The following is a 23,663-nucleotide window of genomic DNA, read 5'->3' on the forward strand; positions in this document are numbered from 1 at the left end:
ATGAAAGAAAATTCGTAACCATCCATAGTTTTTTTTTAAAATCTTTTCAGGTTTTTTTTTAAAAAAACAAAATCTTATGTAAATCTGAAACACATAGAAATATTGAATCGGAAATTCAAATAACCATCATTCAATATTATAACCGAAAACAAAACTAAAAAAAAACAAACAAACAATTCATGATTGAAAAGCTATCGATCATGTTCGATCGGTATATAATTTTTCTCTTTTTAAATTCAATCCGAATTGATTGATTGATCGATCGGATTGAATCGTAAAGGTTCAAAATGATGATGATCATTCAAATCTTAACCAACCAACCAACCAACAATTTTAATCGTGATTAATTTCAATCAAATTTACGAATATTTCCATATCAGGTGATTGAATTTCAATTTTATCCACTGAATGTTCTTTTACAACAACAACAACAACAACAAAAATCTAAATAAAAATAAAAAACACCGGGCACACATAAACCGAAAACCAAAAAAAAAAAAAAAAACAAAACAAGAAATCAAAAAAGTTAATGATTTTGTTATGTAAATTAGCTTTTTTCCCAAGTCATCATCATCATTTTCAGGGATAAAGATCAAAATCAGGTATAAGTTTGGTTTGCCAAACAACAACATTTCTTTTGGAAACTTTTGCATTTAATTTAATTAAATTTCTCTTTTTTTTTAACATTTTTTTTCCAAAGAACAAAAATATATTTTCCCAACAGAATATATTCCTTTTCTATTGAACAGAGAAAAAAAATTTCTATAAATGTGATTTCAAAATGGAAATTCTGTGTATAGAAACCGTAGAAAATATTTCTACTTACCGTTATCATCATTTGCATAGAAAATAAATTAACAAATTATTCAACAACGTTTTAGGCTCCCAACATCCTATACAAACGAAAAAAAACGAAAAGAAAAATACTTTTTTAAAAAATCAGAATAAAAAAAACAAGAAAATTTTGATTGAATTGAATTTAAATTTCTTCAGAAAAAAAACACTCCAAAAAAAACCAAACGACAAAAATTCACCCAAATAAACATAGTTTTTTTTTGTGAAAAAACTTATAGATTTTTTCTTCTACAAAACTAACTATCATTACAGGTTGTTTTTCTAATGATTTTTCTGTTTTTTCTTAATTTGATTTTTGATAATAAATTTTGATCTTTAAGGTATCTCTATGTATGTAGGTATGTTTTGGTGTTTATATGTGTTCAAAGACACAAAGTAAAGTAGAAGTAAAGTGTTATTAATCATAATAATAATCATCATCATCATCATTATTATCATCATCATCAAGACTTTCTTTCTTTTTCATTATTATTATTATCATTATTATTTTGATTTATATCGTTTTAATTTCTTTCATGCTACCTGTATTCATTACATGATGATGATGATGAGATTCGCAAGACATTCATCATCATCAACAACAACAACAACAACAACATTGGTGTTAATGATGATATTGGATTACATTAACACAGTTCATTCCATTTTGTTGTTTTTATTTTTTATTTTGATAAATCTCATCATTTCATAACTGTTAATGGTAATTAAAATGAATTGGTTGTTTTTGTTTTGCCGGCAATTTTTTCTGGTTTTTTTTCTTCCCACAATTTTTAATGGCATTGAAAATACCCAAAACCGAAAAACCGAACCGAAAAATCATTATGATGCAAGCAAAAACCTTTACCAGACAGACGCCAATAGACAGAAAAAATTCAGTAAATACATTGTATCTATGTGTTTATTTAAACAAATGAAAAGAATATTAAAATTTTGTTTTTGTTTTTCTGGCTGCTAAATATAATTATCCAACGAAGAGAGAGAGAATTAAACGGTTATTTAATGTCAATTTTGAAAAAGTTTTCTATTTCAAACATTTCATTCATTCTGATATGAAGGTTATATATAACAGGGCATGAAAAAAAAATCACACACATAATCAAAAAAAGTGCGAGAGAAAAAACATATTGGATAATTAATGATGATGATGAACATCATTATCATTAACACCAACAACAACAACAACAGTGTGTATGTAATATGAACAAGAAAAAATTTTTGTTTAATCATCAAATGATGTAAACAAAAACAAACAAACACAGAGAGAGAGAGAGAGAGAGAGAGAGAGAGAGAGAGAGAGAGAGAGAGAAATTGAATATGAAATCGAGCATACCGAATTTAATTACCGGTAAATAATTATGAAAAAAAATAAATCCCGAAAAAAAGGGGGTTAAAATCATCATCCAAGAGGATTCGGTTAAATTCGGACCACACCAATGATGATGATGATAAGGATTATTAATTGATGAAAAATAGCAATCAGCAATTTCTCATCATCATCATCATCATTAAATCTCAGACAACTTTCACCTGAAATAAAAACAAAAACAAAACGAGAAATATTTCCGCAAATAAATTGGCCAATTTTGTTGAAAATATTTGAAATATTTTTGAAAGTTTCTATAATTTCATTCAACCAGGAATTTTTACAAAAACAAAACAGGCAAAAATGATGAAAGAATATTACGCCATAATCAGCATTCTGTTTGAAAAAAAATGAAAAATTCCATATCGATATTTAATCATCGATCCAAACACACAGTAGACAGCAGAAGCAAAAATCGATCCAAATTTGTTCCAGAAAGATACCCGAACCGGAAATATGGAAGGCAAATGCCGAACACAACACAAATGATGAAACTTTTGACAACGTCGAACTAAGTTAGTTGAAAATATCAAATTCAACTTTTCTTTTTTTCCAAGTAAAATAAAAAATTTTAAACGAAATTTTTTTTTCTTCAAACCAAAACGAAGAAAGAATTTCTTTCTTTGAAAATTTTTTTTCCATCATTTTCGTTTTTTTCTTCTTACTTTTCATCATCATCATCATACACGAATGCAATTTACCGACTTTAACACTGGATGAGGAGAGAGGGGGGAAAAAAGTACAAAACTAAAAAAACTACAATTCCAATTCGTTGGTGTTTTTTTTCCCTTTTACTTGTGTACAGACATTTAGAGCATTCGAATCATCATCATCAGCCTGCTGAATGTCGAATAAAGCACACACACAAAGAAAGAAAGAATGAAAGAAAAAAAGATGCTACGACAACAACAGCAGAATAAAAACAAGTATAAAATATCATCAACGAACAAAAACGAAAGAATGAAAATCTTGAACAAAAAAAAGTAAAATGTAAAAAACTCGTTCTTCTTTGGTTTTCTATACGTTCTGAATGAAAAAAACGAACAAACGAACGAAGAAAAGAAGCATCCTATAGTTTAGTTTAGTAAAAAAAAAGAAAAAAAGAAAGAATTTGTGATTCAAAGTTTGAATTTTTTCGTTTTTCGTTTTTCGTTTGATTTGATTTTCTTTATTCTTTCGTTCGTTCGTTTTCTTTAACTTGAATCGAATTATGTTTTTTTTTCTAGTTTTTTCATCATCATCATCAGTTGTTTCGTTCAAACGAAGAACGAAGAACGAAGAAAACATTTTCTTTGGTAGTAATTTTCTTCATCATCATCATCTTCTTCGGTTCGTCATCCAACCAAACCAAACCAAACCAACCAAACAACCAAAACGAAACGAAAGAAGAAAAAACGGCATTCAACTTTCAAAATAACAAAAATACAAAACAAAAAAAAAACATTCAGCAACAGAAGTCCAACTCTCTTCTTTCGTTTCGTTTTTTTTTTTGGATATTTTTTCTATCTAGGCTTTTGTGTGTGTGTGTGTATTTGATGGTGAAACATCATTAATCAAAAACTCACATGCAGACACACATTGTACATTGCACATTTGGATAGAAGTGAATTGAAACACACACACACAAACACACGAATACTGAATACTGGCTGCCTGTTTGGCCCGACGATGAAGCTTTTTCAGAAGAAAAAAAAAAATAAGGCAGCTCAACAACAACAAAGCAAAGCAAAGCAAAGCAAACCTCTATCTCTATTCTGCTATTTCTTCTTTTTTTGAACAACAAAAATTGATCAAAAACCAAGGAATACACTAGGCTAGACCGTCCAAACGACGATGAAAATATCGACAAAACACCCAAAAAAACATACATAGACATTGTGGCCCAAGATATAAGATTTTTTTCGGGTTTTTTTTCTGGTTAGATTTTTTCCATTCATTCAGTTTTACTGAGAAACATTACTAGAATTTAGAATCAAACAACAACAACAACAAAAAACTCAATTTGGGAGGGAAAAAAACGAGAATTTTTTCTAGTTGCTGGATTCATTTTCGATCCAGGAACATGAATAGTATGCGTTTTGTTTTTTGTAATAATAATCATTATTATGGTTGTTGTTGTTGTTGTTATTTTTAACAATTTTGTTTTTTTTTAGAAAAAAATATCATGTTTTTCTTCTCCTCTAGTTGAAGTCTGGATTCTATAGATCCATTGGTGAATGAACTGCGAAAAAAATTTTCGGAAAGTTTCCCGAAAAAATAACCGAAGAATCCTTCTGCAGTCATGGAATATTTGTGAGAAAATTTTTCAAGAAAATCAGATGTTATCTATCTATGTTATCTAACTGTATGAATCTTTCTGGAAAATTTCTCCGAAATTCTTTCTGTTTGGTCAAGATTATGATGGTGGAGGGAGAACGGTGGGGGAAAGGGGGAAAGAAGTGGCAACCATGTGCGCCATAATCAAACACACACCAAAAGTGAAACGAATTGAAAATTAGAATTTTTTTTTCTTTCTTTCTTTCTCGACAAACATTCAAACATTCAACCAAACAAACAAACAAACAAACGCCAGCTTCGAAAAATCCCGCAGAAAAAAAATTGATGAAACCCGCAATGTGTGTGTGTGTGTGTATGATTGGCGACATTGTCATCCAAATGCACAAGAAATCGAAAAAAAATGAAAAAATTCAGCAACCGAGAACGATTTTGACAGGCAAAGATCATTTATCATCAAAAAAAAAAAAAAAAAAAAAAATGAAAATATACAGCATGCATACTGAAAAAAAATCATCCTATCCCCCTTAAATATATATATAGCAAAGCCAAAGCCAAATATTATTAGTATTTATATAGCCATTGTAAACAGCTTTAAAACAGACATAGTCAAATGGGCCTAGCCCCTTTTTTTTCATTCGTTCATCAACGTAATTCGTTGTAACCAACGTTTCCATGTGGTTCGACGTCGGCTGCACACACTTGCTAACAAAAAAACACATAGTTTTTTTGGTTAAAATATCCTCGTGGTTTTTCGCTTTTTGCTGTGAAAGTAATTTTCATTTAATAATTTTTACCGAAAACAGAACAAAATAAAAATAATCCTGATTTTATCCGGTAAATTTTTTCGGGAAGGGGGTTATTTTTTCCCCCTTGAAGTTCAGAAGTTCCTGGATCTCTGAAACAACAACAGAAAACTTTCATCAAACAACAAAAAGTTGATTTGAAACTTATTATTATAGTAATATTATGGAAAAAAATACAACTAAATCAACAACAATCAACAAACGAATTGAATCGAAACGAAATGATGAAATGATGATGATGATGATGATGAACGAAAAAAAAACCGAAAGACTGTGCCGACAATGCTTCCTCACTTTCAATAATTCAACTACAAAAACCAAACACATAGACATTGATTCTGGTTTTTTTTCTGTTTTCTGTTTGAAAATGAAAAAATAAAATCATCCAACCAGATCGTCATGTGTCTATGTGACGACGTTTTCAGAATTTTATTCCAAAAATAAAGAGAAAGAGAGAGAGAGAGAGAGAGAGAGAGAGAGAGAGAGAGAGAGAGAGAGAGAGAGAGAGAGAGAGAGAGAGAGAATTGTCATCAACAATAGCGTATGTCGTTTTTTTTTTTTGGTTTGTCGAATTGGCTTTTTGACGAATTTTCATTCATTCATTCATTCTTTTTCTCGACAAACATACACGCCGAATACATAGCAACAAAAAGTTGTCCGAATCGTATCGGTTGAATGATTACAATGATGATGATGAGTGTTGTTGTTGTTGTTGAAATGGCGTGGTTTTTTTCATTTCTTTTCTATGGTGGATCCATGGACTATGTGATGATGATGATAATGGTGGTGGTGGTGGTGAATAGAACATTATCATTATCATTTTTTTCTAGTTTCATAAATGATATGATATAATTGAAAGAAGCAAACGAAAATAGAAATAGAAATATACATCGGTATTAAAAGGGGAGAAAAAAAAGAAAATTATTCGATTTCAAATCATCATCATTGGAATAAAACCAGAAAACCAGAAATGGACACAATGAGAGATCAGAGAATCTAGGTGTAGCCAGCGATCCAAACAAACAAACAAACCAGCCAAACATTGATTATAGTGTATAGTGTGTGTTGTTTGTTTGATTGAAAAATTGTTTCCCAAAACGAAGAAAAAAAGAAATTTGAAATTAAAATGAAAAAAAAAATGAATGAATGAATGAATGAAGAATCCTATATGATTATCTCGGTGCAAAAAGACACGGAAAGCAAGTGTGTACCTCTGTGTTATAATTAGACTTTTTTTGTTTCGGTTAGACACATGTTTCAATGAATTTTATATACCAGAAATAAAAAAAAATTGACCACAGACAAGATATACACATAGGAATTAATCTCACCTTTTTTTTGATCATCATTGATGATCAAAAATGATTATCATTCGTTTAGTCACATAGATTGTGTGACTACGTGAAAATATGTGAATATATCCCTGGCCAACGACAATAACAACAACAAAAAAAAGTGTCATCAAAAGTCAAGTGAAGAATAATTGAAAAAGAAGAATGAAAAAACGTTATTAATCCTTGATAATCAGTATTATTATATTGATGACCTGCGTTTTTATTTATTAATTAATCATAATGTTATGGGTTTTTTTGTTCTTACAGCGTCCAAAGGAAAGTACGACGCATCAATTTTTTTTCAATATTGTTTCGCAATTTTCAACAATACACGCTATATAAATTGATTTTTATGAATTTTTACCCCCCCCCCCAAAAAAAAACTTTTCAAATATCGATGATTATGACACAGGCAGCAAATATGGTTATTATCATCCATGGAAACACCAAAACAACATTGTTTGGGTAACCGATGATGATGATGATGATCAAAGAGGGGATGGAAAAAAGAATGGGGGAAGAAAGAAGAGAATCTTTCTTTTTTTTCATTCCAAAAAAAGCAAAACAAAAAAAATCGAAAAATCGAATGTTAGGAGCGAACATAGGAACCAAAATCAAACTGAATGAAAAAAAAATAAGGAAAAAATTTTGAAGCAAAACAAAAAACAAAACAAAACAAAAATATTCAGGATATGTATCAGGAACTATTGTGTAGCGAACTATATTCTCTACACTATTCATATTAGAAACCAAAAAAAAAAAAGTGAATATGATGATGGTTCCATACAAACAAACAACCAAACAACCAAGCAAGCAACTAGAATTTCTTTTTTTTTTCATTTTTCCATTCGAATTGAATGGGAACTTTTGGGTTTACTCTGTATCTCTCTCTCTCTCTCTCTCTCTCTCTCTCTCTTTGGATATATGCATAGTATGTGCACACACACACACACACACAAAAGCTCATGTCAAGTTTTGATATGAAAAACAATTAATCATTCGAACGGTTCTTTTTTTTTCCTTTTTTTCTCATTTCGTAGAATGTTGTTGTTGTTGTTTCCTTGCTTTGTTGTTGTTGCTTTGATCATAAAATGTGATCTAATACTTCTGCTGCTGTTGCTGTGGCCATAGTTTTGGATCATCAAAAAGTATTTTTTTCAGTTCAGTTCAGTTCAGTTCAGTTCGATGAGATTTTTGGGTTATTTTCTTTTTGGGTGATTTTTTTTTCAAACCAAAAAGTAACCCAAAAAATGCAAAATGGAACGGAATTTATGAATTGACAATTTTGAAGATTGAATTTTATGAATCTTTTTCGAGAAAAAATCAATGTTTTTGTTTCACTTCTTTATTCGGATCATTTTCATTACCAACCACAAAATGAAATGAAAGTAAAAAGATTTAAGAAAAATAAATCATGATCATCATCAGTAGTATCCGTCATCAACATTGTTATTCAAAAAAATCGTTGATGATGAATATATATCCAACCAGGTCATTATTAATGATGACCAAAGCAGAAACAAAACAAAAAAGATTATGAGGATGATGAGGATAATGAGGATTCTGTTTTTCTCAGTATGTAAGTGTCCAGTAGCTTTGTTTTTAAAATCTCATCCATTCATCCAACCATTTATACCTTCATTATAACAAGACAAAGTGATTAGAACATTAGAGATTAAGACCGAAAACTTGAGATTTTTTTTGCTTTGTTTTGTTTTGTCTTTCAAAAATAAATGAATGACTAAGCTACGTTGGGGTTAAGAGCATCAAATAAAAATCTTTCCTTTTTTTGTGAGATCAGCATGTGGTTGGTTTGGCTGTTGTTCATCATTTTTTTCATTTGGTTTTGGTTGAATTGTGATAACAATAAGTTTGAGGAATATATTGGTGAAAGATAGAAAGAAACAGAGAAAGAATCCAATTCTTGATTGGCTGGTTATTCCATTTTCACATAGAAAGTATTAGTAATCAAAGAGTAGTGTACTACAAAAAAAAAAATCAAACGGAAATCGAATCTAAACAACAACAACAACAAAGCAAAAATATGTTTTTTGTTTTGGGCATTATGTTTCCTTTTCCGATCGTTTTCATTTCATTTCATTCATCGTTTTTTTTTTTGGTATGAAATGCTGTATCAGTAGACAGAATATAGTATAGTTAGTTAGTTAGTTAGTTAGTGTTGTGAATGCCGGTATCAAAGGGAAAAATGAAAATCAGAAAATCAGAAAATCAATGAAAAAAAAACAATATTTTTATAATCAGAATTGAGTTTTGGGTCTTTTTGCTTTTTGATTTATTACAACTCTTTTTTTTATTCTTTCCAATATTGAATACAAATCCGTTTTTTTTTTTTTGGTTTCGGATGTTTTGTTTCGATGAAACAAAATTCATCATCAAGAAACTATTGATACAACAGCCCAAAAAAGACAAAAAAAAAGTATCGATATAGTTAAACGGCCCAAAAGAAAACAAGAAAACAAAAACAAGAATCTAGAATCTAGAAAACAAATTCTATATGTTGATGATGATGATAATATTATTCGGGTTTTTGTTTGTTTGTTTGTTTCGGTTTACTTGAATAGACAAAAAGAACCGGTCTCCAAAAACAAAATATCCGAATGACAAAATATGATGGAACAAAAAAAAAAAAATGGAACAAAACTAAACCGTTTTTCGTTCGTTCTTTTATCTTTAATGTTTCATGTTTTCTATAGGATAAATTAATAATTCACCCAAACGAAACAAAACAAACAGAACCAGAACTAGAAACAAACGATCAGATTCCATAGAGAAAATGTTTATGGAAACAGAATCAGAAACTGAATGAAATGAACACATCAGATACATAAAATGAATGAGATGTGAATAGGAAAAATGCGCAAACTCTCAAAACAAAAATGGTAAAAATGATTAAAGATTGGCTGAAATCGATCTAAATTGATAGTGACATCCACAAACACAAAAACACACAGAGACACACACACCAATCGTCGATGACAATAATTTTTTTCGACAACGACAAATTAATCAAAAAAAAAAAAAAAATCCCAGTGCCAAGAAGAGAAACATTTGTTCATTGTGAAAATTACATAGAAAGAGAGATATCAAATTCAATTTCCTTTCGTTTCTTTTCTTTCTTTTTCAATCAAGTTTTCAAACCATATGATTTGGTTTCAGAAAGAAAGAAAGAAATATGTTCCAACAGCTAGCAAAAGAAAAGAAAGATTCAATTTTAGAAAATTAAACATTTTAGTTTAATGTACCGAACAATACCGAACTACTACCACTCCACCAAGTATACTGATCCAATTGGATCAATTTATTATTTAGAGAAGAAAAGTATTACCATCAACAACGACAGTGAATTGAAAAGAAAAAAACTTAATCAATTTATCCGGGTTTTGTAATGTGGAAATATGCAAAGAACAAAATGAAAAAATAAAAAAATAATTGCGTGGTCAATTCTTGCGTCAGGAAAATATATTCCGAATATATGTTTTTTCTCTTGTTCCAAAACACGATCTCGAATATTGATCTCAATCAAATTTCATTCTTTTCATTTTTTTGATCAAAAAAAAAAAAATTCATTATAATCGCATGCAAACAGATTGATCTCTTTCTCACTCACTATCTCTATGTATCTCTCCCCAACATACAACACATTGGTATGTTGACCAAGGTTGTAGGCATTTTTTTCATTTCATTTCAATGTTGTTGATGATAATCAACAAACCTAAATGAAAAGAATCAAAATATTTATTCAAAAAAAAAAGTGCAAACAATGTGTGTGTTTGTGTGCATTGCGTTTTTCATTTTTTTCGTTTGATTGGAAAATGAAATAGCAAGCAGCAGCAAAGATATCACGCAATGTGGTTTTCTTTCCTTTCTTTCACTCTTTCTATCAATATTTGGTGGTTATTTAGTCTTTGAATTCGGGTTTGTTTTGTTTTTTTTTTTTTTTGTTTTTTCGACAATGTAGCCAAAAAAAAAGAAAGAAAATTTCAATATTTTTCATTAATAAATTTTTCGGTTTTGAAAAAAAATGATTACTCCAAAAAAAAAAAACGAAAAAAAGATTGTCAATTGACAAAAATTGTAGCAAAATATCCACTGGTAATGGCAGCTATCATGTTTAAAATGTTTTATTTCGATTGTTTCGAACTGAACTTCTTTTCCTAAATCAAACAAAGATCTGATCTAATAAAATGTAGCAAAATTAAGAACAAGAATCAAGAATCAAACGAGAAACAAAAATTTGCTTGTTTCGGCAAAATTTTCGTATGATCATTCTGGATAAAGAACAAAATGAAATATTCAGATAGAAATCACATGGTAAGCTAGCTAGCAAGTGAAAAAGAAGAAGATTCTTTCTTTTTTCCTCATCACCAAAATGATAAATATAGTGAACAGTTATTTTAAGTGGTGGTGGTGATGATGATTTTCCCTATAACATTTATTTTCATCTTCTTCTTTTTTTCTGTGTTCAAAATAATGGCCACTAAAATGGATCAGATGATGCACTGCTGCAGCAACAGCAAAACAATAGAAAAATAAGGATGCTGGTGATCCAAAACATGATTTTCAAAAGGACAAAAGAATAGTAGTATTTTTTTGGTTTGGTTTGCCAGATACACACATAGACAAATCAAATCAGAGAAAAAATCAAACAAACATTGTTGAAAAAAGAAAAGAAAAAAAGAATTGGAAATGGATCCCGAAATTCAAACACAATGTGTTATTTTCCCGAATAAAAGCAAAATGCCAAGCCAACTAAATGCCATCATCAGCCATTCTGTTTCTCTATTTGTATGTTGTCACATTGTATATTCGTTTCTTTTTTATTTCTGGTTCAATTTGTGAAAAACGAAAACAAAGTTTTTTCATTGAACAAAAAAAAAAACGCGGCAAGCAATGCAGCAAAATGAAATTCAGAATAAAAAGTAAAGTGAACAACGAGCGAAAACAACGTTTAGTATAATTAAATTTAAGATGTCATTACCACACAACGGCGACGACGACTTTATGTCGTCGTCGTCATTGCATCACATTTTTTACTTTATCTTTTTATCTGGTGATTGCAAATTGTCCAAAGTGTACACCACACATACACACACACATTTAGATTTGACTATTTGATTATTTGATTTTCAAGCAAGCTAGGACTATACACAATCAAACTAAACTAACAATAAAAATGTTTGGTAAGGATTCTTTTTATCTAGAATCCGCTTTTCATTCTCTCTCTCTCTCTCTCTCTCTCTCTCTCTCTCTCTCTCTCTCTCTCTCTCTCGCTCTCTGTTTGATTCAAACATTGTTTGAAAATGTAGAAAAAAAAAGAAACTTGGAAATGGATTGCACCAAATTTGCGTGTGTTTTTGCACAGTATATGGATGATATGGAATCCCAAAAACATGGTATTACAGGCCAAAGGCATGATGAAAATTTTTCATATTCTGTGAAAAATTCTGTATTTTTTGCACAATTTTGCATTCACCCATAATCATCATATCATCATCATCATCATCGTCATTTTTCCCTATATCGAATGATGATGATGATAATGGGGAGGAATAAATTGACAATCAACCAGAATGAAATGAAAGCAAAAAATTGTTGGAACAACCAAAGAGCAAAGCAAAAAACGTATTTTGCCGTGCATGTGTTTTGTGTGTTTGGTGTGTGTGTGTGTGCATCATATCCCATTAGCGACCGATTCGTTTTTTCGTTTTTCGTTTTTTTGATTTTCCATTGAAACTTGAAATAAGTTAACAATGGTGGTGGTGGTGGTGGTGGTGACAAAATCATAAATGAAAACGATAAACGAAAAAAAAGCTAAACTAAAACGATAATCGCATTATCATCATCATATCATTTTGATATGATAATGATATGATGTGATGAAAATGATTTTGTTTGATGAAAAAAATTGAAAATGAAAATGAAATGAAACCATCAAAGCATAAGAAAAATGAAATGAAATGACGGATGTGGAGAATTTTCAAAAAGATGAAAAATCATGAAAATTACGTAATTCAATAAGGTTTTTTTTCTCCTTTCTTTTGAAAACAAAGTTTTTGTTAGCAATGATATTCGAGTAGTCGAGTAGTTTAGATTTCAAATGTTTCGGTATGGAAAAATGATTTTCTCGATAACCAAAACGAAAGAAAAACATAAACATCATCGACGACTACGATGATGATACACTACCACCAACATTGATGAGAATCTTGAAAAAAAGAAAATTAATTTTCCAAAAACAAAAATACTGATTTTCATTTTCAATGTGAACATTTTTAGATGATTATGATGATGATAATGAACAACAACATACCCTTTGGCCTTCATTATGATGATCAACAACATCGATCGATCGATCGATGGAAATAACCGAAAAAAAAAGAAACAAAATAATGTTTATCAGTCAGTCAATATTATTTAACATTTTATTGAATGAATAACAAATCAAAATACGAAAAACAAAAAACGAAAAACGAAAAAAGATCTGATCTGGTTTGTTGTTGTTGTTTGATGTTTGATGTTTGATATTTGATGATTATGATTAATTATTATGTATATAACAACATTGATGTATCCAGCTTGGATATCAGTTCTATGTCTATGTGTGTTAGGTAATTTATTTTGGCTGCTGGCTAAAACTGATAATGTTTTTTTTTTCTTCTTTTTCTGTCTATGAACGGATTTGAATGAAATTTCTCAAGTCTCAAACATAATCTTGTCTTTTTTTTGAATTTAAAAATAAATTTTCAATCCGAATAAACATCATATCGATTGAATCGACAAAAAAAAAAAAAGAACAAAAATCTTTCGTACATTTTGAACATTTCGATAACGAAACAAACAAACAAACTGAATCGGGTTATCGATTCGGTCGGTGAACCGAATATCACACAAACATACAGGTATGCAGGTATGGGTTGTTGTTGTTGCTGTTTGGTTAGTTTTGTTTTTTAATTGTTCATCTTCTCTCAGGTTGTTTGATCATCGTTAATTGTAACATTTAAAAAGAAGAATTTAATTTCAAATCGATAATCAATGAAAAATGTATAGATTTTCACATCGATTTGTTGTTTTTCAGCATGATAATCACAATGCCAACACCCAATCATTGGATTTTTGGTGATGTTAATGATGACCATTATCATCATCATCATTAACATTATGACCGTTGTAAATGATGAAAAATTTAAATTTGATTTCCCCCATTCATTTGCATAAAATGATAATGTTATTTTGTTGTTGTTGATTCAATTTGAATATTTTTTGGGATTCTAAAAAAAGGTGGAAAAAAATAGCGAAACATTTTTTCACCACAATTTCGATTATTAAGACATTTTTTTCTCACTCGCTTTTTTCTTCTGAATCACTATGAAGATAAAGAAAATCTTGAAGCTTTTTTCTGCTAAATTGAAAGATTTTTTTTCGGTGCGAATAATAATTCAATAAAATTCAAAAGTCAAAAGTCAAAATTTTTTGTGGAAAAGAAAAAAAAATCTATTTCTCACCACCAAAAACGTGCAGATTGAGATAGAAAAACAAACTATATCTATATATTCCTGTCAGTTTTGGACAATATTATTTAAATTGACAAAGTTAAGATATGAAAGAAGAAAAAAAAACCAGAAAATTGATTGTGATTATGATGGATTGTGATTGATCGGTTCTCTCTCTCTCTCTCTCTCGCTCTCTCTCTCTCTCTCTCTCTCTCTCTCTCTCTCTCTCTCTCTCTCTCTCTCTCTCTCTCTCTCTCTCTCTCTCTCTCTCTTGCTCTCTTCATCTCTCGACGATCGTATGGAAAAAAAATCAAAGTTTGTCATCCAAGTATAACTATAAACGAAAAAAAATGAACACAGTATTTGTGCCAACCAAAAAACGGAAAAAAAACACCTAAAGAAGGTTGGCAATAACAAAAAAAAAGATCTATATTTATAGTGAAAAAAAATGATGATGATAATGATGGAATATTTGTGAATGATTTTTTTTGTGTGAGAAATGTCAATTCTCAATTCAGTTATCATCAACATCAGGACAAACATTTTTATGATAGAAATTACATCAACACAAACAAACAAAGAATCACAACTTTAGTGATATTTATAGAAAAACAAAAAACTCAAAATTCAAAAAAAAAGAGCTAGAAATTAAAACACATCAAGTTAAGTCAGGTTAAGTTATGTCATTGCTGATGATGACCAACAAATCTTTTAAATTTGTTTTCAAATTTGCATAAACCAACAAAAATCAAATGATCAACCAACATCATCAAATATGATTCTTTACTTATCGATTCATATATATATATTTAATATTGGAAATGAAAAAAAAAATCAAGAAAATCAAAATGAAAAATGAAAAGAAAAACTCTTATTCTATTTATAAATATTTGTTGTTGTTGTTGTTATATATAATTTATAATAATTTTATAAATAATATCTGTAAATAATAATTATGGTTTTTTTATTATTATTAATAATCCAGTTAATAGTGATAATTCGGATGATGTGAATGTGTTAATGCGGTAATGATGATGATGAGAAAGATAAGAAGTAGAAGTAGAGAGAATTACAATGATAATTAAAATGTTTTTTTGCTTTTGTAATTTTCAATTAAATTAAATTAAATTTTGAATCAAGAATCAAGAATCAAGAATCAAGAATCAAGAATCAAGAATGTAATGTCTGTGTGTGTGGATCATAATTTAAAGAGAAAATTTTTCAAACATTTTTAATTAATTAATAATAATGATGATGATTGCGGGCCGATTATAATTTGATTTGATTATTATAATTATAAATGTATGTGTGTGTGTTTGTATTTTGAGATTCTCTATTACAAATTAGATAAGAATTATATATTTTACAAGGAAAAAAATGATGATTTTGGTGACTGTTGTGTTTTTTGAGATTTATTTTTACTGAGCGAAATGAATTTTTTGTGAATTTTTTCAAACACACTGGGACCAAAGAGGAACAACGTAAAACCAAACTCTGTTGACTTTTGACTGTAAAACATTTTCTACGATCATCATTATCATTGTGAATTGGGAAGTTTTTTTTCAAACTGAAAATCAAGAATTTCAAAACTAAAAAATAAACAATTTTTTTTCCGTGTGTTTTTGTTTTTCTGTTTTGTTCGAAGTAATAACATTTTTGTTGTTTTTGTTTTGAGGTAACAACGACGATGATCACCAAAATGTATCGTTTTTTGTTTATATCAAATACATATGAAACATTTGATGTAATATGATCAGATGTGATGTGATATTTTGGTATTTTCGGTTTTTTGGAATGTTAATTGATTTTGGTTTTTCAAACACGATAAATAAATGAATAATAACGATATCCAGAGAGAGAGAGGGGAAGAAATTCAGACCGAAAATATTTTTGCTGTTTTTTTAGTTACATAAATATGGATGAGCAGAAATTTTCGAGTGAATATAAGTCGCGAAATGTGTGGGGGAAAAATTGAGTGGAAAAAACATTGATGTTTTGAGATGTTTTGGATGATGTTTGATGAATTCCATTCCAATCGATAATTTTTTTTCTCTTCTAAATTGCTTTATTGCCATCAAAAAAAACAAACAAACAACATTTTTCGTTTCAAATGTTTGTTTGTCTCTGTGTGTGTGTGACATTCGAGTAAATCCTTCATTCCATTTCGAATGTTGTTGTTGTTACAGTTTCAAAATTTTGTTTATTGCCAAAAAAAAACATTGATAAAATAACAAAACTTGAGGTTTGAGATTTGAGATTAATTTATTGATATTATTATTGTTGGATTATAATCAGGAACATGAAACAAAAAAAATGTTGAGATTGGAAAAAATTTTGAATTTGATTCTTGGTTGATATTGATGATATTGATGGTATGGCCGTATCACAACATTATTGATGAAAAAAAAGTGGTGAGATAGAGAGGAAAATGTAAAACTTTTTTTTCAAGATTCAAGATTGCAATATTCAATTGGATTTTTTTTTTTTTTTTTGGTGAAAATCTTTTCATTTTGAACCAAAAACAAACACACAGAAGCACACAAACACAAAGCAAAACATTCAAATCATCATCACTATATTTGAAACTTTTCGAGAATAAAGATGAAAAAAACCAGAATTGAAGAAAAAAAAAGAGACTAAAAAGTGAGTGATTTAGTGGATCAAAATAATGATAATAATGATGAGTTTGTTGCACTGAATAGAAAGTGTGAGAGAGAGAGATGAGTGAGATGAGATTTAGGAATCAATCAATGAATGATGATGATGATGATAATGAGAATGAGATTCTGAAATTCACTGCTTTGACAAAGCAGGCAAATATTTGAAAGAGATAGTTGTTGATGATGAGGATTAGTTGACAGAACAGAAAAAAAACATCAGAACAAAAAAATCAAAGATGATTTCATAATTCGGTTATACCATATAAACCAGATGGACCATTATTATTCGATGATTCTGTTTTAATATCATTCAATAATGGTCCACCTTGTTGTTGTGGTTGCGGGGTTATTGATTGAGGAGGTGGTTGTTGAATACCCATTGATGGATGATGAAGTGGATGATGATGTTGTTGTGGATGACTTAGATGAATTTGTTGTTGTTGATGATCAATTTGTTGTTGTTGTTGTTGTTGATGATTCATATGATTCGGTGTTGATGATTGATTTGGATGATTTAATATCGTTGCTGCTGATGTTGTTGTTGGTATTGTTGTTGGCGTTACTGAAGAATCAGAATTTGTATTGCCACCAATGGAATTATTATTATTATTGTTCGATTGTTGATTATTCTGTTGATTCTGTTGATTTTGTGGATTTTTTTTCTTTACATTTTTTGTATTTGGTAATTTATTATCTTTTTTCCATTTCATTCGGCGATTTTGAAACCAAATTTTTATCTGTCGTTCACTCAGGCAAAGTGAATGTGCAATCTCTATGCGTCTTCTCCGAGTTAAATAACGATTAAAATGAAATTCTTTTTCCAATTCTAATATCTGATGACGTGTATATGCTGTTCGTTGACGTTTTGCTTCAGCACTACTGAAATTATTGCCATTATTTTGTATACCTAAATATTGAAAAATGACATAGAAAAAGAGAGAGAAAGAGAGAAAGTTAATATCGAGATGCAAATCAATCAATCAATCGATGCAAATATTCAAATCAAATCAAAAATCCTTACCTCCTTTTCCTGGTGCAATATGAACTTTTTTCATCCAAGGATATATTACTGGATGACCACCACCGCCACCACTGCTACTACCACCACCACCACCAGTACCAGAATCAGAACCCGAAGCCGTAGATAATGCACAATCATCAATCATTGGTGATGGTGGATCAATCAAAATTCCCATTGATTGATTACAACGACTACCAGGTGATTGTGGTGAACGTTGTCCCATTAATGATGGACTTGATACACGTGATGATAAATGTCCACCACCACCACAACTACCTGGACCACCAGAAGAATTAAGATTGCTATTTGTACCACCCAATGGTGAATGTTGTTGTTGTTGATTATGTTGATGACTTGTTGGTGATATTTGATTATTCGGTGTTGTTGATGGATTATTTGTTAATGATGATGATGATGTTGCTGTTGTTGTTGTTGTTGTTGAATTCTGTAATGATAATGGATGTTGACCTGATGACATTGATAATGGTCCAAGTGGTGAAACATCACCACCAACACTACTATTATTATTACCACCAACATTCATTGAACATTGTGAAAAATATTGATGTCCATTACCTAATGCTGAAATACTATTATTACTATTATTATTAACACCTAATGTTGATATAGTATTGGCCATTGATTGACCTAATGTTGATGCCATTGAATGTGCACCATATGGATGATGATGATGATGAGGATGATGATGAGTTGTTAGATGATGATTTTGTTGATGTGATGGATGATGTGTTAAATGATGATGTGATGGATGATGTAAATTTGGATGACCAGTATGATGAGATACATTTGGATGTGTAACGTGTACCGGGTTTTGATCAATTGTTGAATAATTTAAATGATAACCATAATGATGTGTATTCATTTGATGATTCATTGGATGTGTATGTGGTGATGATGATGATGATGATAATCCATTACCGGAACCGGTACTGCCACCACCAACTCCGCTACCACCACCACCAAGATGTTGATGTTGACCAACAAGACCCATTGGTGACATTTGTGATTGAGCAGCAGCAGCAGCAGCTGCTGCAACACCAATTGCTGATTGAATTGCATTCGATGTAGCCGTTGATGATTGATGTGTCGTATGATGATGGCTACCATAATAATCAGATAATGAATATGAACTATGATGTGGATTTTGATGTGGATGTGTATGATGTTGATTATGATGTGAATGATGTGGATGATTTGTATTTAAATGATTTAGATGGCTATTTTGACCATTTTGTGTTGTACTAATACCATTTACACCGGTACCAATTAATCCAATTCCACTATTTCCATTATTACCAACACCACTAACACTTGTACTGGACATACCAGATAATCCTGTACCATAATCTAATGATAATGGATCCATTAAACTCATTGATGGTACAAATGATTTATGATCAACGATGGCGGCCGTTGGATAGGCCGCCGGCGTAGAATTCATCATAAATGAAGAACTCATGACCATTATCAATTTTATCAAACAACAATTATTTCAAAATTAAATTTAAAAAAAACGAAAAACAAAATTTTGTTCGAGGATTCTTGATGATATATGGATTATGGATTATTAGCTAATCAATTCGGAATGGTTTTACACACAAAAAAAAATAGATAATTTGACCAAAACAAAAACGTTTTTTCATTGGTTCAAATTTTGACAATAATTATTTCAAATCACACATTGATGATGGTCATTTTTAAAATTTAACAATAAAAAGGTTATTGATAATGATAGTTATGATTGATAAACAAACAAACTGACAATTATTCTGTTCACAAGAATATTTTCTCACATTACACACATTTATCATCATTATCATCATAATCATTAAATTCCAATTTTTTTCACCGAATTTTTCAGGAATTTTATTAATTAATCAGAATGAAAACTTTTGACGAATTTTTTGGATGATGATTATATTCAATACAAAAATCAAACAAACAAAAACACATCTATCATTAGAATCAATGATTCAATCAATCAAACAAAAATCAAACACAATCATATAGCTTATTTTTTTTCTGGATCATCATGATGATCATCATATCAATATCAATATCATCATGATCACCATCGTCTTCATTCGTTTGTTCGTTTGTTTATTATTATTGTTGTTGTTGTCGTCGATTTTCATTCGATATCAATGATGTATTTTCGATTGTCTTTCATTCTCTCACTCTATCATTCTCTCTCTCAAACTTACTCTTTTTTCATTTTATCATTCAGTTTTTCATACCAAAAAAACTAGCTAGCTAGAAAATGTTAAGGATTAAGCTCCACCTACTTTTTCATGAAATATACTTTAGATATCCATTCTATATATATGTGTGTGTGTGTGTTTTGTTCCAATATACACGTGACTTTCACAACAAAAAAAAAAAGATATTTATCAAAAAAATTGCTTCTGGTAATTCTTCATCAATATATAACTTGTGTCTGTGGAAGCGGTTTACATTGATGTTATCGTATATATGTTTGGCATGTCTATTCGTCTTTGTCGCTGTTTGTGTGTGTGTGACAGTGATGAATTGTTTTTCAAAGATTCGTTGTTGTCACACACACACATACATTTGGATAAATTTGTGTAAAAAAATGCAATGAATGAATGGAAAAAAAGAAGAGAATGAAATGAAACAACTGAATTCGTTTTTTTTCTTTTTGCTCCAAACAAATATATAACAATGATGATGTGCCTGATGTATGTATGTATGCAAAACTAATGTAACACCCATTTTTGTTTTCAAGTCCCGCCTATTTTTTTGAATGAAATTTTTTTCTGCGCTTGCGTCGTTTCATTCATATTATTTTCTGTATTTTCTTTTCGGTTTACACACAGCGAATATTGAATTTTTTTTTTTTTTGTTTTGTTTTGTTTTTCGGTTTTACCATTGTTATAACCAAACGACAACAACCGAAAAAATTTTGAAAATAAAACACAACAACCATGCTGCCAAACATTTGGCATATTTTCATCATCATCCTATCCAATTTTTGCATCTTTTTCGTTCAATTGAAAAAAATGATGAAAAAAATAATTTTCTCATCAACATGGAAGCAGCAGCAGCTACAGCCAAAGGGACAACAACAAACGAAAACATGATTTTCAAAGCAACAAACATGATTTTCAGATAGAAAGATCCAAACAAACAAACTTTTGTCTATTTCCACCAAATGTTGATCTATCTTTGAATGTTGCTGCTATCATCATCATTGCCATCACCATCAACCATGGTTATCATCAACGGCAGCCATGTTTGGATTCATTTTGTTCAGTGTGTTTTCCTGGCTGAGAAGAAGAAGAAAAAATCATTGAATGATGATGATGGATTTTGCGCCGTAATTTTTCTATATTTACTTGGTTGGTTTGTTTGGTTGATTTTAGCTGTTAGAATGATGAATGTTTTATAAGTGTGTGTGTGTGTGTGTGTGCATATACACGCTTTTCGCCCCCAAAGAAGAATAATGATGATTTATATACAGGATATATTCACTTAAGTGTGTGATGATAACAAGAGTGATTCCTGTATATTTACTTTATCCAAACAAAAAAACCACGAAAGTTTTTTCGTATTTTGATTTGATAAAATACTTTTTTGTTTTGGTTACTGTATTACATCGGTAATGATAATGATGATAAACATCATTTAATTAATCAAATTAATCATGGATAATTAGTTGGATTTGTAAACTACGAAAAAAAAACGGTTCAGTTTTGCTGATTATTTACAAAATAGTGATCATCATCGTAAACATTTGCAAAAGTCAAAGAAACAAGCAAATCAATCAATCAATCAATCAATCAATCAATCAATCAATCAATCAATCGATCAATGAATCAATTTGACCAATCAATAATGAATTGATTTGTCAAATTAGATTAAGTTGTCCAAGAAGAAAAACCAAAAGGTTTACGTTTGGTAAATTGAATTTGATTCATTCGATATTAATCACAAAGCAACTTAACTCGAATATTCAAATTGGGTAAAAAAGAAAGAAAAATTTTATTGGTCCCAATGGAATTCATTGTTTGAATGAATCCATTCATAGAAATTGTCAGAAGAAGAAAAGAAAAAAACAACATTATTTGGTGTTTGAGACACTCGATGTAATTACCCAAAACCACCGATATATTCAGGTAAACTATGAAACTATCGTTAAAAAAATTATCAAGGTAAAAAAATTTACAGTACAGTACCTGGGTAGATTAGCCTAGCCTTATACAACCTGTGACTCTCTTTTTTCTTTTACTCTCCAAGGACATTATAATAATTATTGTTTGGAAAAAACAATAACAACAACAACAACAACCGACATACAGGTAGATCCACAAACACACACACACACCTTGACCTTAGGACCTAGACTGAATAGTGGAAGAAAAAAAATTAATCAAATAGACAAAAGTCATTAATGAAAGAAAAAGAAAATAATTTTCAATGGCCCAAAAAAAAATCATAATAATTTTTTTGTTTTGTTTTTAGAAAATTCTTTCCAAAATTTTATACGGGATTGGAAAATATGCGAAAAGTAACAACAAAAACTGACAGCTAACAAAACCTAAGAAACTAATCACCAAACCCAAATCAAAAATCTAAATTGGAAATTTGGTTTTTTTTTATTTTTGAAACAAAAAAAAATTATGGGCGGGCATCGTACATTGTGAAAATTTTTCAATTTTCAATTCTGGTCAAAAAAAAAAAAGATGAGCAACACATTCGAATTCAATTGGTGGATTGCATTGATGAAATGTTTTTTTCTTCTTTGCAAAAAGAAAAAGAAAAAAGAAAAAATACCATACACTAAAGGAAAACAACAACAACAACAAATCCTGTTGAATGTTGTCGATGCTGATGTTGAAGACAATAGGAAAACGAAAAAAATCCTACGTACATACTGGGGGAAAAAAATAGAAAAAAGAAAAGAAATGAATGTCCATTGTGTCAATCCATCTTTTCACCGATTTGTTTAGCAAAAAAAAAGAAAAATCAAAAAAAGAATGGTCAACCTTGAATGAAGGAAGGAAAAAAAAACATTGCAACTGTTGTTGATAAGTCACACACAGAAATCAATGAATGGATGCGGATTGTCATCATTTTGATGGAAATGAAAAAAAACATGATGCATACATAGGGTTTCATTCCTTCATCACCATCAACATTATCATCAGAGAAAAGCAAGCAAGCAAGAAAAAATCATACTGATGACATTTCATGTTGTCCATTTTTTTCTATGTTGAATGAATAAAAATAAGCTATAATGTGATTGACTTGAATGACTGACTGGGTAAATTTTCATTTTTCTATATGGACAAAAAAAAACATCATCATCATCATCAAAGCAAAAAGAAAATGAAATGAAACATGTACTAAGATTTTAAAACCTGTATTTATATTGATTGAATGAAAAAATAAACAAACAAACAAACAAACAAATGGTAAACATCAATGATGTTTTCAATTTTCATAGTCGTTTTTTATATAGAGTTGAATTTTAATAACAACAAAAGTAAAATCGATTGAAAAATCGTTTGATTTTTGATTGATTTGCCGAAAAAGCATCATCAATTGAATGACCAATAAATAAATAATTTGATTTTATTGACAAAAACCTGAACCACCAAGTAAAAAACCAATAAAATTATCAATTTGTAAAATGATTAATTAATCAAACGGTGCTAATTATAGTTTAATTATCATCACCATCATCATCATCATAACTTGATAATGATGATGTTTTAATGAATTATAAAATTACTCATATCGGTCATTGATACATCATCATCAACAACGATGATAAAAAAAATTTGTAAAATTTAAA

General features: G+C 29.6%; 1 protein-coding gene and 1 long non-coding RNA gene across 2 annotated transcripts in view; both read right to left on the reverse strand.

Annotated features, from left to right (window-relative positions):
* Nucleotides 1–23,663, reverse strand: part of LOC142645432 (uncharacterized) — a 59,367-nt gene that overhangs the window by 20,039 nt on the left and 15,665 nt on the right. Inside the window, exon 3 of the long non-coding RNA XR_012846560.1 lies at nt 827–893. This is a non-coding gene — a long non-coding RNA (uncharacterized LOC142645432). The remainder of the gene's footprint in view (nt 1–826; nt 894–23,663) is intronic.
* On the reverse strand, nt 14,993–20,188 carry LOC113796271 (uncharacterized). The gene is made up of 2 exons (XM_027346513.2): nt 17,825–20,188; nt 14,993–17,710 (listed from the first exon to the last, which is right to left on the reverse strand). The coding sequence occupies exons 1-2, from the start codon at nt 19,308–19,310 to the stop codon at nt 17,046–17,048; spliced, it is 2,151 nt and encodes a 716-aa protein (XP_027202314.2). The 5' UTR covers nt 19,311–20,188; the 3' UTR covers nt 14,993–17,045.

The sequence above is a fragment of the Dermatophagoides pteronyssinus genome, unplaced genomic scaffold (genome assembly GCF_027571235.1).
Source record: "Dermatophagoides pteronyssinus isolate colony J.1.1.1.1 unplaced genomic scaffold, Derpt_VIB-CSIC_2022.12 sq0011, whole genome shotgun sequence".
Classification (NCBI taxonomy): Eukaryota; Metazoa; Arthropoda; class Arachnida; order Sarcoptiformes; family Pyroglyphidae; genus Dermatophagoides; species Dermatophagoides pteronyssinus.